Below are 13,417 nucleotides of genomic sequence, written 5' to 3'. Positions count from 1 at the left end.
ATAGCTTAGTTGATAAAGTGCTTCCTACAGAAACATGAGGAACCAAGTTCCAGAAAACAAGCCAGATGTCATGGCATTTGCCAATAATCATCTTAGTACTGGTAGAGACCAGAGGGTTCCTAGGCTGCCCAATTATCCTAGACGAATCAGCAAGCCAGTGCCAGAAAGAGACCCTGTTTCAACAAATAAAGTGGATGGCATCCAAAGAATGATACCTGAGGTTGTCCTCTGGCCTCCATGTGTACACACACACACATACACGCACGCGCACACACGCGCGCGCACACACACACACACACGCACGCACGCACGCACACCCTTCATTCTCATGTGTCCCCCACACACATACGCGCAAGTTTCACCTTCTCTGTAGCTCTCTGGCAGAGCAAGGCACTGCAGCGCTCCCAGGTTTACATCAGGACTTGCCAGGCCCTGGGTCTGCTAATTAGTTATGTCACTTGACAAAGTTCCCCAACTTCCCAAGCTCCTCCATTTTTCTTCATTTCACAGCCATTTTTCAAGTTCTGAGAATAGATGTAAAAGCAATTATTCGGATGATTATGAAGGTAATCAACTAATTATGTTTCTTTCATGTCCACCTTTAATAAGAGGCACACAGAAAATGAAGATTAAGCACTGCTTTACTCTAAAAGCTCAAGCGGTTAGAACTGAGAGCGCCGGCCTTGCCACTGACTTAGAGAGACAACCCAGAAACCGCCTTGTGGCAGATCTCTAAGGCAGAGGAGCAGAGAGAGGCAGGGAACTAATACGTCACAGTGGGGTTGGGACACCCTTGAAGGATGAGGAGGGCCTTAGTCTGCCATGGAAAGTGAGAGGCACCCTAACCAGTGATTGCTGGGAACTCCGGAGCAGAATTTGTTGAGTAGAGCCAGCAGTACTGGGCCAGGGAGGTGTTCAAAGAGTCTTAGAAGTGTTATACACTGGATCTGATCATGTGTCATGTGAACATTGACCAAGCAGGTCATTGACCAAACATATATTCATGGGAACCAATTTCTCAGTAACATGAAAGAAGGAAACAAACATGGGTGGGGGTGTAAGGGTAATACCTGAGGTGCTAAATCATAATAGAGAACTCAAGAGCTCTAAAACACACACATACATACACACACACACACACACACACACATACATAGAAGGAGGCAGGCAGGCAGACAGATGGAGGCACAGCTATAGATGTGTTCACGAATGCTGTGTCTACACTTACATTCGCACACTTACGAGATCTGACCACTGAGTGTGTACCTAGCAACAACAGCATCTTAACAGTGCTGAGAGCATCTGGCATCCAGATCTTAGCTTCTTCAATGAAAGGATCACAGCTCCTTGGAAAATAGGGTAAAGGCTTTGAAGAAAGTCAAAATAAGACCAGATTATCTTGTATAACAAAGGAAAGTTCAACAAAGGGAACACTGAAAGCACACGGGAGCTGGCAGGAAGTAGCTCCCACTGGCCAAATGTCAGACGGTATCAAAACCAGAAATGACATTATGACATAAACACAGAAGGAAGACGATAGGAGGAAGAAGAAGGGAAAAAAGAGGGAGGAGAGGAACAGTGAGAAAGACACGTGGGTCTTTCTATAGATACATATATAAGTCTGGAAAGCAGAGAGACACCAAGGGGAGGGGCAGCCTATGGAGGGGTATTGTGTGTGAATACGAGTAAAATATGAGTGTGTGTACTATGAAAATGTCGTAGTGATAGTAAAAGATTACTGCCAAGTAAGTTTAAAAGAAATCTATGAGTTCTTGCAAAAAAAGAAGGAGAGAAGGGATGGGGAAAGAGAGAGAAGCAGGACAGGAGGGAAGCAGGCAGGGATAATGAGTTTAGAAGAAATGATGTAACTATGAGTTGCCACATGGCAATAACTACTGGAATAATAACTGAAGAATTACCAACAGATGGTAAAATTCTGGATAAAAGTTGGATTAGAACTGGGATATTAACAGTCTGAAAGGATCTCTGTTCATAATCTATATTAACTACCTATTAAAATGAAAAAAAAACTTCCTCATTTAATTCTGGAGAAATTTGGCAGAAGTCATTCTAGCCCAGTAAGATTTAACGTCCTCAAGAACTGGACAGATTAACAACATGTGACTCCCAAAGAACAGGGAGAAACTTCAGCATTTATTCCCATCAAAAACACATAACTTGAACCTAGTAGAAGAAAACTCCAAACCAATCTAAACTTGAGGCTCTGTGTGTGTCTGAAATTGTCTAGTGTAGCCCAGAATGGTCTACAATTTGTTATAGCTGAGAGTGACCCCCAACCCAGTCCTCCTGCCCCCACCTCCTATTGCTAGGACTTCAGCATCACCACTCTTGCTTTAAGAGATAGTGGAGATCAAACCTAGGGCTCCATGCACGCTGGACAACCACTTTATCAATGGAGCTACATCTGTAGACCAAACCTAGGGCTCCATGCATGCTGGACAACCACTTTATCAATGGAGCTACATCTGAAGGCCCTGAAATACAGCTTAGAAATTATTAATAACAGAGGCTGGGGCTGGAGAAATGGCTCAGTGGTTAAGAGCACAGCCTACTTGTCTAAAGGTCCTGAGTTCAATTCTCAGCAAACACATGGTGGCTTACAGCCATTTTTAATAAGATCTGGTGCCCTCTTCTGGCCTGCAGGCATGCATGTGGGCAGACTACGGTATACACAATAAATAAATTTTAAAAAAACACAAACAAACAAAGGCTGTACTCTTAAGACCAGGGCCATTCCAGTGAAGAAGTAAAAGGGATACATAATGACAGATGTAGACCTAACAATACCATCAGGCACCTGAAAAATCTGTACAGAGCCCATTCATCTGATGTTGGACATAACACAGTACTCTGGCTTGGTGTAATCTTGTTTTCATTTCTTAAGAATACATGATAAATATTCAACAGAAATTCAAATCAGTCTCATATATGTATATATGTATGCATTTACATATACATATGTGTATGTATGTACACAATCAAAAAAAGTCAAAAAGATAAGTAATAGAATTTTATACCAGTAGAATCTGCATGATACGTAAACATGAGTTCAGCATACTATTTTTGCAGTTTTCTATAAGTTTAATAAAATTACTCAAAACTAAAACTTAAAACTGAGCCTGTTTAGAATCTAAGTATTTTTCTTATGGGAGGGCATTTGGGACCACCAACCAGTCTATGGTGCTAAAAGTTTCTAAAGCATGGTTTCATATGGAACATATTTTATATGCCCTTATGTCACAGCTTCCTATGTTTTTACATATAGGTCTATGACACAATTTTTAATGGCCATACAATCTTCCATCATACAGATGAAAAATGTACTCCATCATCTCCCTGTTGTTGAGGCCTAAGGTTGCAGACTTTGGCTATGATAAACAGTCCTTGGAGCAGCCCCGACGCCAGGTCTTTGCATACCTCATCACTCTAGAGTCTTTGTTATGTTTTTTTCTGCTCACACACTTCCAAGTAATATATGTTCATTGTTAAAAATTCCAACATTACAAAACTGAGAATTCCTCATTTAAAGAGAAAGGAGGGAAAAACAATTCTAACCACGTACCAGAAAAAATAATAATTTAGAAGGCTATTATAAAAGATGAGTGACAAATGAAAACGGAATTCAAACACCACGGCCGCGGATTAGTCAGAATAATGCAGAATTTAACAAAACACATGCACCCAAGAAGCGGCTGGCGGGGTGATGTCATGTAAAAATCTGATAATAAATGTTTTGACTTATAGTGAGGCTTTCAGGACTTTGGAGGGGTGTTCCAGAAGCTCAGGATAGATCACATTGCAGGCACTTAATCAATATTTTCACATGGTTCACAGGAGTCATCTCCAGCCTGTCCCTGGGGTCCCTCCCACTACCACCATGCCAGGGAGAAGTGGAAGTTAGAACCCAGCCTCCCCATCATTCTTGGTTGGAGAACAGGTGAGGCCGTGTGGGCTGAGTGTCTACAACCGCGCTCAAAGAACCCAGTCTCACACACCAGCAGAGGCCTGTATGCACCAACAGCTTGGGCCCAAGGGGTAGACAAGAAGCAGAAAGAGTCAGATTGAACTGTGGTTTTGCTGGGTTTTTTTTTTTCTTTTTTACATCTATTTTTTAAACTGATAAATAAAAATACAAAAATTGCACCCGTTAACGGGGTACCATGAGATATTCTGAGGCATGTACGTTTTGTTTGGTATTTGTGTAAAGCAGCCACAGCTAGCTCCTGAGACACTTGTCATTTCCTTACAGTGAAAGCACTGAAAACTTTTCTTTTAGCTTTCTGAGATGCAGCACGTGAACTGCTGTCGACAGGCTCCCTACCATGCAACAGCTCACCACAGCTTCCTGCTCTTAACTCCCTAACCACTGGCGAACCCTTCCCTAGATCTGCTGACAGACTATTCCTGCAGTGCTGCCCTCCCCCGCCCCCCACCATCACCAGGAACTGGAGCACCTGCTTTTCTACTGTCCATCTCACTGCAGCTGGGAGTGCACAGCATTTTCTGGAAAAGCACTGTTCTAACTGTAGAAAACCATGCGAGTAGATCTCACACATACAAAGCTGATCTGAGTGAGGCTCCAAGTCTTCTTCAGACACCACAACTCCTGCCTAAGTCATGAAGCGATTTCTCTTTGTTTCTTGCTACCCAAAGGCAGTTTAAAAATAATTGCTAGCGAACACAGCTAAGCAATTATCTCCGAGTGCCAGAGATGTTCAACACTGCACAAGGATGTCCTGAAAATAATGCTTAAGATAATTATATGTACAGTAAAACACTTAATATAAAATTGTACAGCAACCTCTCATACCAAAAAAGTCACAAAGTGTTCAAGAACACGGTTTCATTCGCCAGAGCAATTAATTAAACTTGTAAGGGTAAAATAGAGATGGGCTTTATAAATCACCCAGCAGTAAAAAACCCACAAGAAATAAAACACACACATTTTTGCCAATACTATTGAAGTGTTAAAGAATCATAGCCCAAAAACAAAAGCCACAAAAGCACCCAGCTGCTGTAAGTGTCTCTGGACTCTCTCTGTAATAAACAATCTGGAAACAGCAGAAATAGATCATGGATTATGTGATTCCATTCCCAAAAAGTATCTATAGATTTAGAAATAGCTTTTCTGATGAGCTATTATTATTAATAGTTCTATAAAGGAAAACAAAAATAAGTTCTTTTGGGAGAGCTCCCATTTTTCTTGTGTTTACAAAAATAAGTAAATAACAAAAGGCAGATTACTGACCAGCTTCCCAGAATTTCGGGTGCAGCTCATGTGAGGAAATGGAAGACATGCTGGCTTTGCTCCTGGAATGCCATTCCCTCGCACTGAAACTAGAACGTTGTTAGTGTGTGCGCTACAAACTAAGCCTAGAGAGCAACACGGTGAGCAAGTGAAAGATGGAGATGATGAAGCTGTGGTCACAGGACACAGACAATACCCCAACTGCTGCACTGAACACACTGGGCCAGAAAATGGCAGTGTCTGGACCATTCAGTAGTTAAAACCAGAGATGCCCCATGGATACTTGGTACACAAGGCCAGAGAAGCAGCTCTGGTCCTCGGCTCACAGAACTAAACTCCCAAACAAAGTCCAAATTTGAGGCCATCTCCAAGTCACTGGTTAATATATCAGGTGTATCTGGGTAGCAGAATCAAGAGCACCCCCATATATATCAACTACAGAAGGCATGCAATTATCAAAGCCCACTCACAGAGTATATGGATAATGAGCCCCTGTGGCAAAAGCATTCTTCAGATAAGTTCTTCAAGAAATACAATTTAGGAGTCAATGTCAACAATAATCTGTGTGTGTGTGTGTGTGTGTGTGTGTGTGTGTGTGTGTGTGTGCGTGCGTGCGTATGTGTGTGTTTACACACATACATATATATCTCATAGTACATAAAGCACAGTGCAGGAGTATTACTGACACTAAGAACACCAGAGGCCTTGGGAGACTCTCACAGGACCAGGAGTCTCTTCTCTTACTGCATCCATCCTCAGTTCTGACTGTACCAAAACTGGCCCAGGAATGTGTGGGAAGGGCGTAGCAGGATCATAACATAGAGACTTACTATGAATTACAAATGCTCAGCCTTAGTTTACATTTCTTTCTAGCTAACTTTTTTCTTTAAATTAAATTAACCCATTTCTATGCTATGGAACAATCTTTGTACACTGTAAATATATATTGCTTTCATTGTTAATAAAGAGAAGATGCTTGGAAGAAGAAGAAGGGTGGAATCAGGGGAGTTGCAAGCCAGATGCAGAAGATGCAACATGGGACGTTCACAGATGAGGTAAACAAGCCTAAGGGCAGCACGCATATTAATAGAAATGGGTTAAGTTGTAAGAGCTGGGTGGAGACAAGCCAAAGCTATCAGCTGAGCATTTATAAATAGTAAGTCTCCATGTGACTATTTAGGAGTGGCTGCCGAGACATAGAGAAACTCTGTCTACATTTCTGTTAATCTACCTGCTGCCCAGAGACTTGTTTACTTCATCCACATACCATCAATTCTGCTTTCCTACTTCCATGGCTGGCTGGCTGCCCCCTGCCTGACTGGCCCCTGGAGGGCTAGCCCCTAGCTGGCTGGGCCTGGTGGGCTGGCTGGCTTCCCTCTTTTCTCTGCTCACCTACCCCACCTATCCCTCCCCTGCTCAGCTATTGGCCGTTTGGCTTTTTATTAGACCAATCAGGTGCTTTAGGCAGGCAAGGTGAAACAGCAACCCATCTTTACAAAGGCAAACAAATGCGACATACCTTTAAGTGGTTAAACAAACATTCTATTCCACAACAGAAGGGAGCTGGATTGAGAGCCGGGGAAATGATCATCAGGTAATTCTGACAGCCAACAAGAGCCTCCTTGCTCTGTCCCAGGTGACAAACAGATAAACATTCTGTCAGCGTGAGCAGGAGCCAAGAAGTAATGTCAGGACAGGATGGTGTGAATGAGCTAAACATGGCTAATAGGAGAAGCTTAACAGAAAAGATCATGCTACAAGGACAAGGGAGGAACTGAACAAAAGCACTACATAAATAGAGACCACAGCAGTCAGCACTGCTCGAGTTGGGGTGGATCACCTCAGGGATTTCATTCTTTCTTGACTGCATCGCCACACTCAAGACAACACAACCACCAACAAAATCATCCTGAATAATCAAGAGGACACTCAATCTAAATAAGGCTCTTTTATTAAATTGTTAATGGAGAGAAAGGTAACTATTATTTTAATGCATGTCTTTCCCATGTGGCTAGGTTCCCTGATTTCAAGAGTACTCATTGATTCTGAGTCTCTGCTTCTCTGAAAATGATGGTGAGACAGCTGAGGAGGACGGCGGACAGAAGCCGAGAACACACAGAACAGCCAGGCAGAGGAGGATGCTAGTGCCCAGAGGTCTGGTAGCCAACATGGAAGACAGTGTAACTGGACATGGCTCCCTACAGGGTAGAGAAGAGATCTGATGCTTGCTTCTGGCCTCCTTGGGCAGCAGGCATGCATGTGATGCATATACATAATGATGTAGATAAGAAAATAAATAAAAGGAACAAGAAGATAAGAATGGGAATGTGGGGGCTGGAGAGATGGCGCAGTGGTTAAGAGCACTGCCTGCTCTTCCAAAGGTCCTGAGTTCAATCCCCAGCAACCACATGGTGGCTCGAAACCATCAGTAATGAGATCTGGTGCCCTCTTCTGGCCTGCAAGCATATATGCAGGCAGAACACTATATACATACATTCATACATAGATCTATCTTTAAAAAAAAATAGAATGGGAATGTGATGGTTTGAATAAGAACCCTACATGACCCCACTGCAGTCAGGGTTTGTCCTGATGTCCCATGCTCCTATTACCATCGAAGGCCTTGCAGACACGCAGAGCAAGGATATTGTTCGGGCCTAAGCTGCTGCCGAGGGTCATGTCTAGGTCCACGGTCCAGTTGCAGCTGGGGTCTGTGTTGATGTCTGTGGCTAGTGTCACCTCAGGAGGCTTTAGGAATCATGTGAGATGAAATCAGAGGGCTATACTGAACCAGTCACGTCCTTCACTGCCCTGGGAAAGATGGCCTTGCCTCTCGCTAGCCACTACAATAAGAGAGCTGGCCCCTGTACTTGGGAGAGAGGGTCCCTACCCATCACCACAAGTGAGAATGAACATACCCTGAGGGGCATTCATGTAGGGGAGCTGACTCCGCCACTGCACCCAAGGTGGGTGGCCCCAGTGGCTCAATCTGACCTGCCTGGTTAACACCCAAGTCCACAACTGGACCTTGGGTTGATCCACCCTAGCATCTACCCCATCTAGGTCCTGCTGGAGTTCATGAAGGGTGCAGTCCTGCAGAACAATACCTGCAAGATCTCTAAGACACAGGATACCCCAGAAGAGCTCCAGGGAGGATCCAGTGAGGATGGCCTGGAACCAGATAACAGTTGCCAGTCAAGCTGATGGAACAAAGGGGTATACTGAATAATACACCGAAGCCTCCAGTGCCATCAGGACGGATGAAGAGGTGACGGAGAGTCAGGAGAAAAGCAGAAGCAGAGACTTTTCTGTTTCTTATATGGTTTTTGTTCTGTTTTGGCTTACTGGGGAGTTTTGTTTTGTTCTTGCTTTTGTTTTGTTTTCTTTCATGGGGGATGAAACAGGCATGAGGAGAAGCTTGAGGGAACAGGAAGTAAATAGAATTGAGGGACATGATGTGAAACCCCCAAAGATTCAATAAAGAAGCTTTAAAAAAAACTTGCCCCCATAGAATCATTTATTTGAATACTAAAGTGGTGGCACTATTTAAAAGAATTAGGAGGTGTAGCTTTATTGGAGTAGGTGCGGCCTTGCTAGAGGAAGCGTGTCACTGGGGGTTGGTTTTGAAGTTTCAAAAGCCCAAGCCAGGCCCAGTGGTTCTCTCTTTCTGCTGACTTGGGATCCAGATGAAGTTACTTCCATATATCCAGATGATTCTAGTTACAACTTCAGCACCAACCCTGCCTGTGTGCCGCCATTCTCCTTGTCACGATGACAACAGACTAAACTTCTGAAACTACAGGAAGTCACAATGAGACGCTTTCATTTGCAAGAGTTTCCACGGCCGTGGCATCTCTTCACAACAATAGAGTGTGGGCTAACACAGGGAGCTCACATGCAGTCTCCTCACGGAGCTCAGAGCCCCAAGGTGTACCTATCGACTGCTGGGCCATGAGACGCAGTCGGGGCATTCTAAATGGCTAGGTCTAATTCTGTGGTGCTTTACAAAGTGCACCAGTTCATCTTTATTGTCCACTTGCTGGAATCTAGAATCACTCTAGAAAGAAACATCTGGCCACATCTGGAAGAACTGGTCAAGCTTAAGTTACTGAGGGGAGAAGAACCACCCTGAATGCGGATGGCAGGAGCCCTCCTCTGGGGTCCCAGACTGATTTAAAAGGATAGAGTGAGGTGGACATTGCATCCATCTATCTCAGAATCATAACTTTAGATTGTGTTGTGATCGCTCTGCCACAATGGACCGTCTCTCAGACTGTGCGTCAAGATAAGTCACTTCTTCCTTAAGCTGCTTTCACCGGCATTTGTTATGATAGTGAGAGAAGCAGCTAACACACAAAATAACCTGCAAAACTAAGAGCATGGGGGAGAGAGCCCAAGACATAGAAAGGTAAAAGCCTGGTGGGCATTCCCACCAGTACCTTCCACAAAACTACTATGGAATTCCTAATTCAGTAAACACCTATTCTGAAAACAGGGCAGTGAATAACACAGCGGGTAATCACACTGCGAATCAAAACGAAGACAAAATACTGCAATGGGAGAAAGGCTTAAGCCACTGCTGCCTTCTATTTAGAAATGAATTTCTAGCATTAAATGTTCCTTTTCAATTTGGTTTGGGTCAAGAGGTTATTAACACCATAAAAAAAAGTTAATGGAAAAGTGTGGTCTAGGACAAAAATGTGTTATTATATTTTGTGGAAACGCCTACTTTGGGGAAATTATTATCTCAAAAACAGCCATCCCTAAGTCTGTTAAAGGATAACCAACTACATCAAAACCCATTTCCTATTGGATTTTATTTTTCAATTAAAGACATTATTTTTCAATTGAGAGACAAGAGCACAAGTTATAATATAAACTACACATCTACGTCTCCACCTGTTTCTAGAAGACGTAAGGACATACAGTTCCACATTAATTTAAACTACTACACATATTTACGTTATCCACAGCTCTGAAATCCGTGACCAAAAGCAGATCAGCAGAATACATGGGAACAAGAATATATATAAAATACGACCTTTAAGAAGAATTGAGAATACCCAAAGCACATGTCGGCAACAAGACGAAAGGGGGCACAAGTAAAAAAAGATGATTGTGAGCTGTCAATAATGGTAGTATAGATGGATAGATGGGGGATGATGGGAAAGACTATGATTGTGAGCTGTCAATAATGGTAGTATAGATGGATAGATGGGGGGTTGATGGGAAAGAGTATGAAATGCAGCTAACGCTCCAAGCTGAAACCATGTTTTCCAGCTTCACTTGCTGACACCGATGGTGGCCACATAAGTGAACCAGATCAAGCTGCAGGATGCAATAAACAGGGTGTGGAGATTTTCAGATGGGACAGGCCCTTCTTTTCTGCCCTGGAAGAGGAGGTGTGAAGGCTGGACCTCCAGAAATCACCTGAGATGATGGGAGAACCCTACTATGGTAGTAGACATGCATGCTTCAGAACTGGACAATGCCACCGGTCAAGGTCTCTGGCACAACACTCCAAACACGTCCCCCTGAGCACCGTGTAATTCGCTGACTGAATCTATGTCACTTCCTAACAAATGGTTCACAGGTGCTGAATGATGGAGTTAGGTTAAACAGACAAACATCGTCATCTCTCTCAGACCTGCTTTGAATATCTGTAGTCTCAGCAAACAGGGATCAACTTACGTCTGAAATTACTAGCTGGAAGATTCCAGAAATAAGCAATTCCTCAGCTTTACCTGGACTGGTGGTGAAATCTCATGCTGCCCCATTTTGTCCTGCCTTGGATGTGGGACATCTTTGTCCAATATGTCCACACTGGATGTGCTACCTGTCCCTTAGCCGCTAAAGCCATCTCAGCTATCAGATCCACACATCTTAGTCAAGTGACACATAGTGACCAGCAAGATGGCTCAGGTGGTAAAGATGCCAACAACCACGCCTGATGACCTAAGTGTGATTCCCCAGAACACACATGGAAGAGAAGAGAACTTTCTCTCAAAAACTGTCCCCTGATCTCCACAGTTGAGCCCTAGCATATATACACACACACACAAATAAAAAAGAAATTCACAGTGACTCCCTGCTGATCCTCCATACTTAAAATATGCATTTTAATTTTACTTGGTATGTACATCTACCAAGAAACAATATATTATCTTGATATTAATTTGGTTCCATTTAAAATGTTAGTTAAATTTCTTGCTATGGTAATTTTTTCAGAGTACATTGTACTCATTTTAGTTACTATTAATATTCTCACCTTTAGGATACAAGATATATATATATTCAGATGCATATTATAATATATATATATATATATATATATATATATATTCATATGTGTGTGTGTGTGAACAGGTAAAATCCATTTGATTGTTTCATACCTCACTGTAAAAACAGCATCCTGTTACTGGAATGACATTATCTTATTACAGCCTGGCATGGCGATAAAATACTAACCCAAAAGATGAATATGCAATAAAATTTATGGTAGTAAAAACATACTTAATAATTTCATTAATAGCGTACATCTCAAAGTCCACAAAGATTAAAGCAGAAAGGGTGACCTCCCCCACTATTCTCGAGTAAATCTTGCTTAGAAGGCTCGTGTGGAATGATTTATGTATTGAATAACTAAACAGTACATAATAGTGATAACTCTCTCAAAAGAGACGCAAATTAATAAATTTTAAACTGGTTTTACTGCATGGAATAACTATGCTCCTAATTATACAAACAGACCTAAGTTTCTGCAGACAGGGAATGGCCTAGACTAAGAAGGGCCTCAAAAGGAATACTCTTAGCCTTGCTTCCTCTGACCTTTGACTTGTGACCTGGAACTTGCCTCCCTTCCAGATCCCCGCCTGACCCACCAGGAGGGGCTGGAACCCCTGGGAGCAAGTGCCTGCACCCACCTTCCCACTTGCCAGTCAGCACCAAGGTCCTGCTAATGACCACATCAATTTCGGTGGCTCCGTCCTCCACAGCCAGTCTGATCTCTTCCAGTCGTGTCTTTAAATGAGTCTGTCCAGCGGGAAAGCCGGTGGCCACTGGGAAAGATTAAAAAGAAAGGAAACAGGGGAGGAGGGAGGAGAATAAGCAGAGAAAGGAAAAAACTTGAATTGGTCAGTTCAAAAATATAGCATTTAGAGATGAAAACAAACGGTTTTAACATCACTCACGCAACACAAGACAACGTGCAGGGCAGAATGCGAGTGCACACCCACTGAGCTTCTCTGGGAAAGCAGAAGTTCAGTGGCTGCAGGGATGTTTCCACAGCACACTTAGTAACTAGCATCAAACTAACTATGGTAGCTGACAGGAATAAAACCATTGGTGGGGCTTTACAGGACAGACACTGACTGAGTAGAGCTGGTTGCCCAGACTTACCCATTTGCCCCAATCTGATTTCCACGTACTCATGAGTGGACACAGTGAACTAGAGCAACAGATTCCCTGCAATGTCTAACACAACCAGCAGCAGCCAGCAAGGTAAAGTCAGACAGGAGGGAAAGCACCTGTCACTGCATTAGAGGGTGAGCACCTGTCACTGCAGGGGAGAGAAAGCACTTGTCACTGCATTGGAGGGTGAGCACCTGTCATTTCAGGGGAGAGTGAGCACCTGTCACTGCATGGGAGAGGAAGCACCTGTCACTGCAGGAAAGAGAAAGCACCTGTCACTGCAGGGGAGGGTGAGCACCTGTCACTGCAGGGGGGGGGGAGAGCACCTGTCACTGCAGGGAAGGGAGAGCACCTGTCACTGCACTGGAGGGTGAGCACCTGTCACTGCAGGGGGGGTGGGAGAGCACTTGTCACTGCATTGGAGGGTGAGCACCTGTCACTGCAGGGGAGGAAAAGCACCTGTCACTGCAGGAGATAGAAAGCGCCTGTCACTGCAGGAGATAGAAAGCGCCTGTCACTGCAGGGGAGGGAGAGCACCTGTCTCCGCAAGGGAAGGAAAGCACTTGTCACTACAGGGAGGAAAAGCACTTGTCACTGCATTGGAGGGTGAGCACCCGTCACCGCTGGGGAGGATAAGAACCTGTCACTGCGGGGGAGGGTAAGAACCTGTCACTGCGGGGGGAGGATAAGAACCTGTCACTGAGGGGGAGGGTAAGAACCTGTCACTGCGGGGGGAGG

The 13,417-nt window shown here is 43.8% G+C and overlaps 1 protein-coding gene across 1 annotated transcript in view; it reads right to left on the bottom strand.

Moving 5' to 3' along the window:
- Dera (deoxyribose-phosphate aldolase) overlaps window positions 1–13,417 on the bottom strand; it is a 94,339-nt gene that overhangs the window by 48,335 nt on the left and 32,587 nt on the right. Inside the window, exon 5 of the mRNA XM_005364537.3 lies at window positions 12,193–12,327. Coding sequence (XP_005364594.1) covers window positions 12,193–12,327 — 135 coding nt within the window. The remainder of the gene's footprint in view (window positions 1–12,192; window positions 12,328–13,417) is intronic.

Source organism: Microtus ochrogaster, assembly GCF_000317375.1.
Source record: "Microtus ochrogaster isolate Prairie Vole_2 chromosome 14 unlocalized genomic scaffold, MicOch1.0 chr14_random_2, whole genome shotgun sequence".
NCBI lineage: Eukaryota > Metazoa > Chordata > Mammalia > Rodentia > Cricetidae > Microtus > Microtus ochrogaster.
Note: the sequence above shows the minus strand (reverse complement) of the source record. Positions and strands in the feature narration are given on the sequence as shown.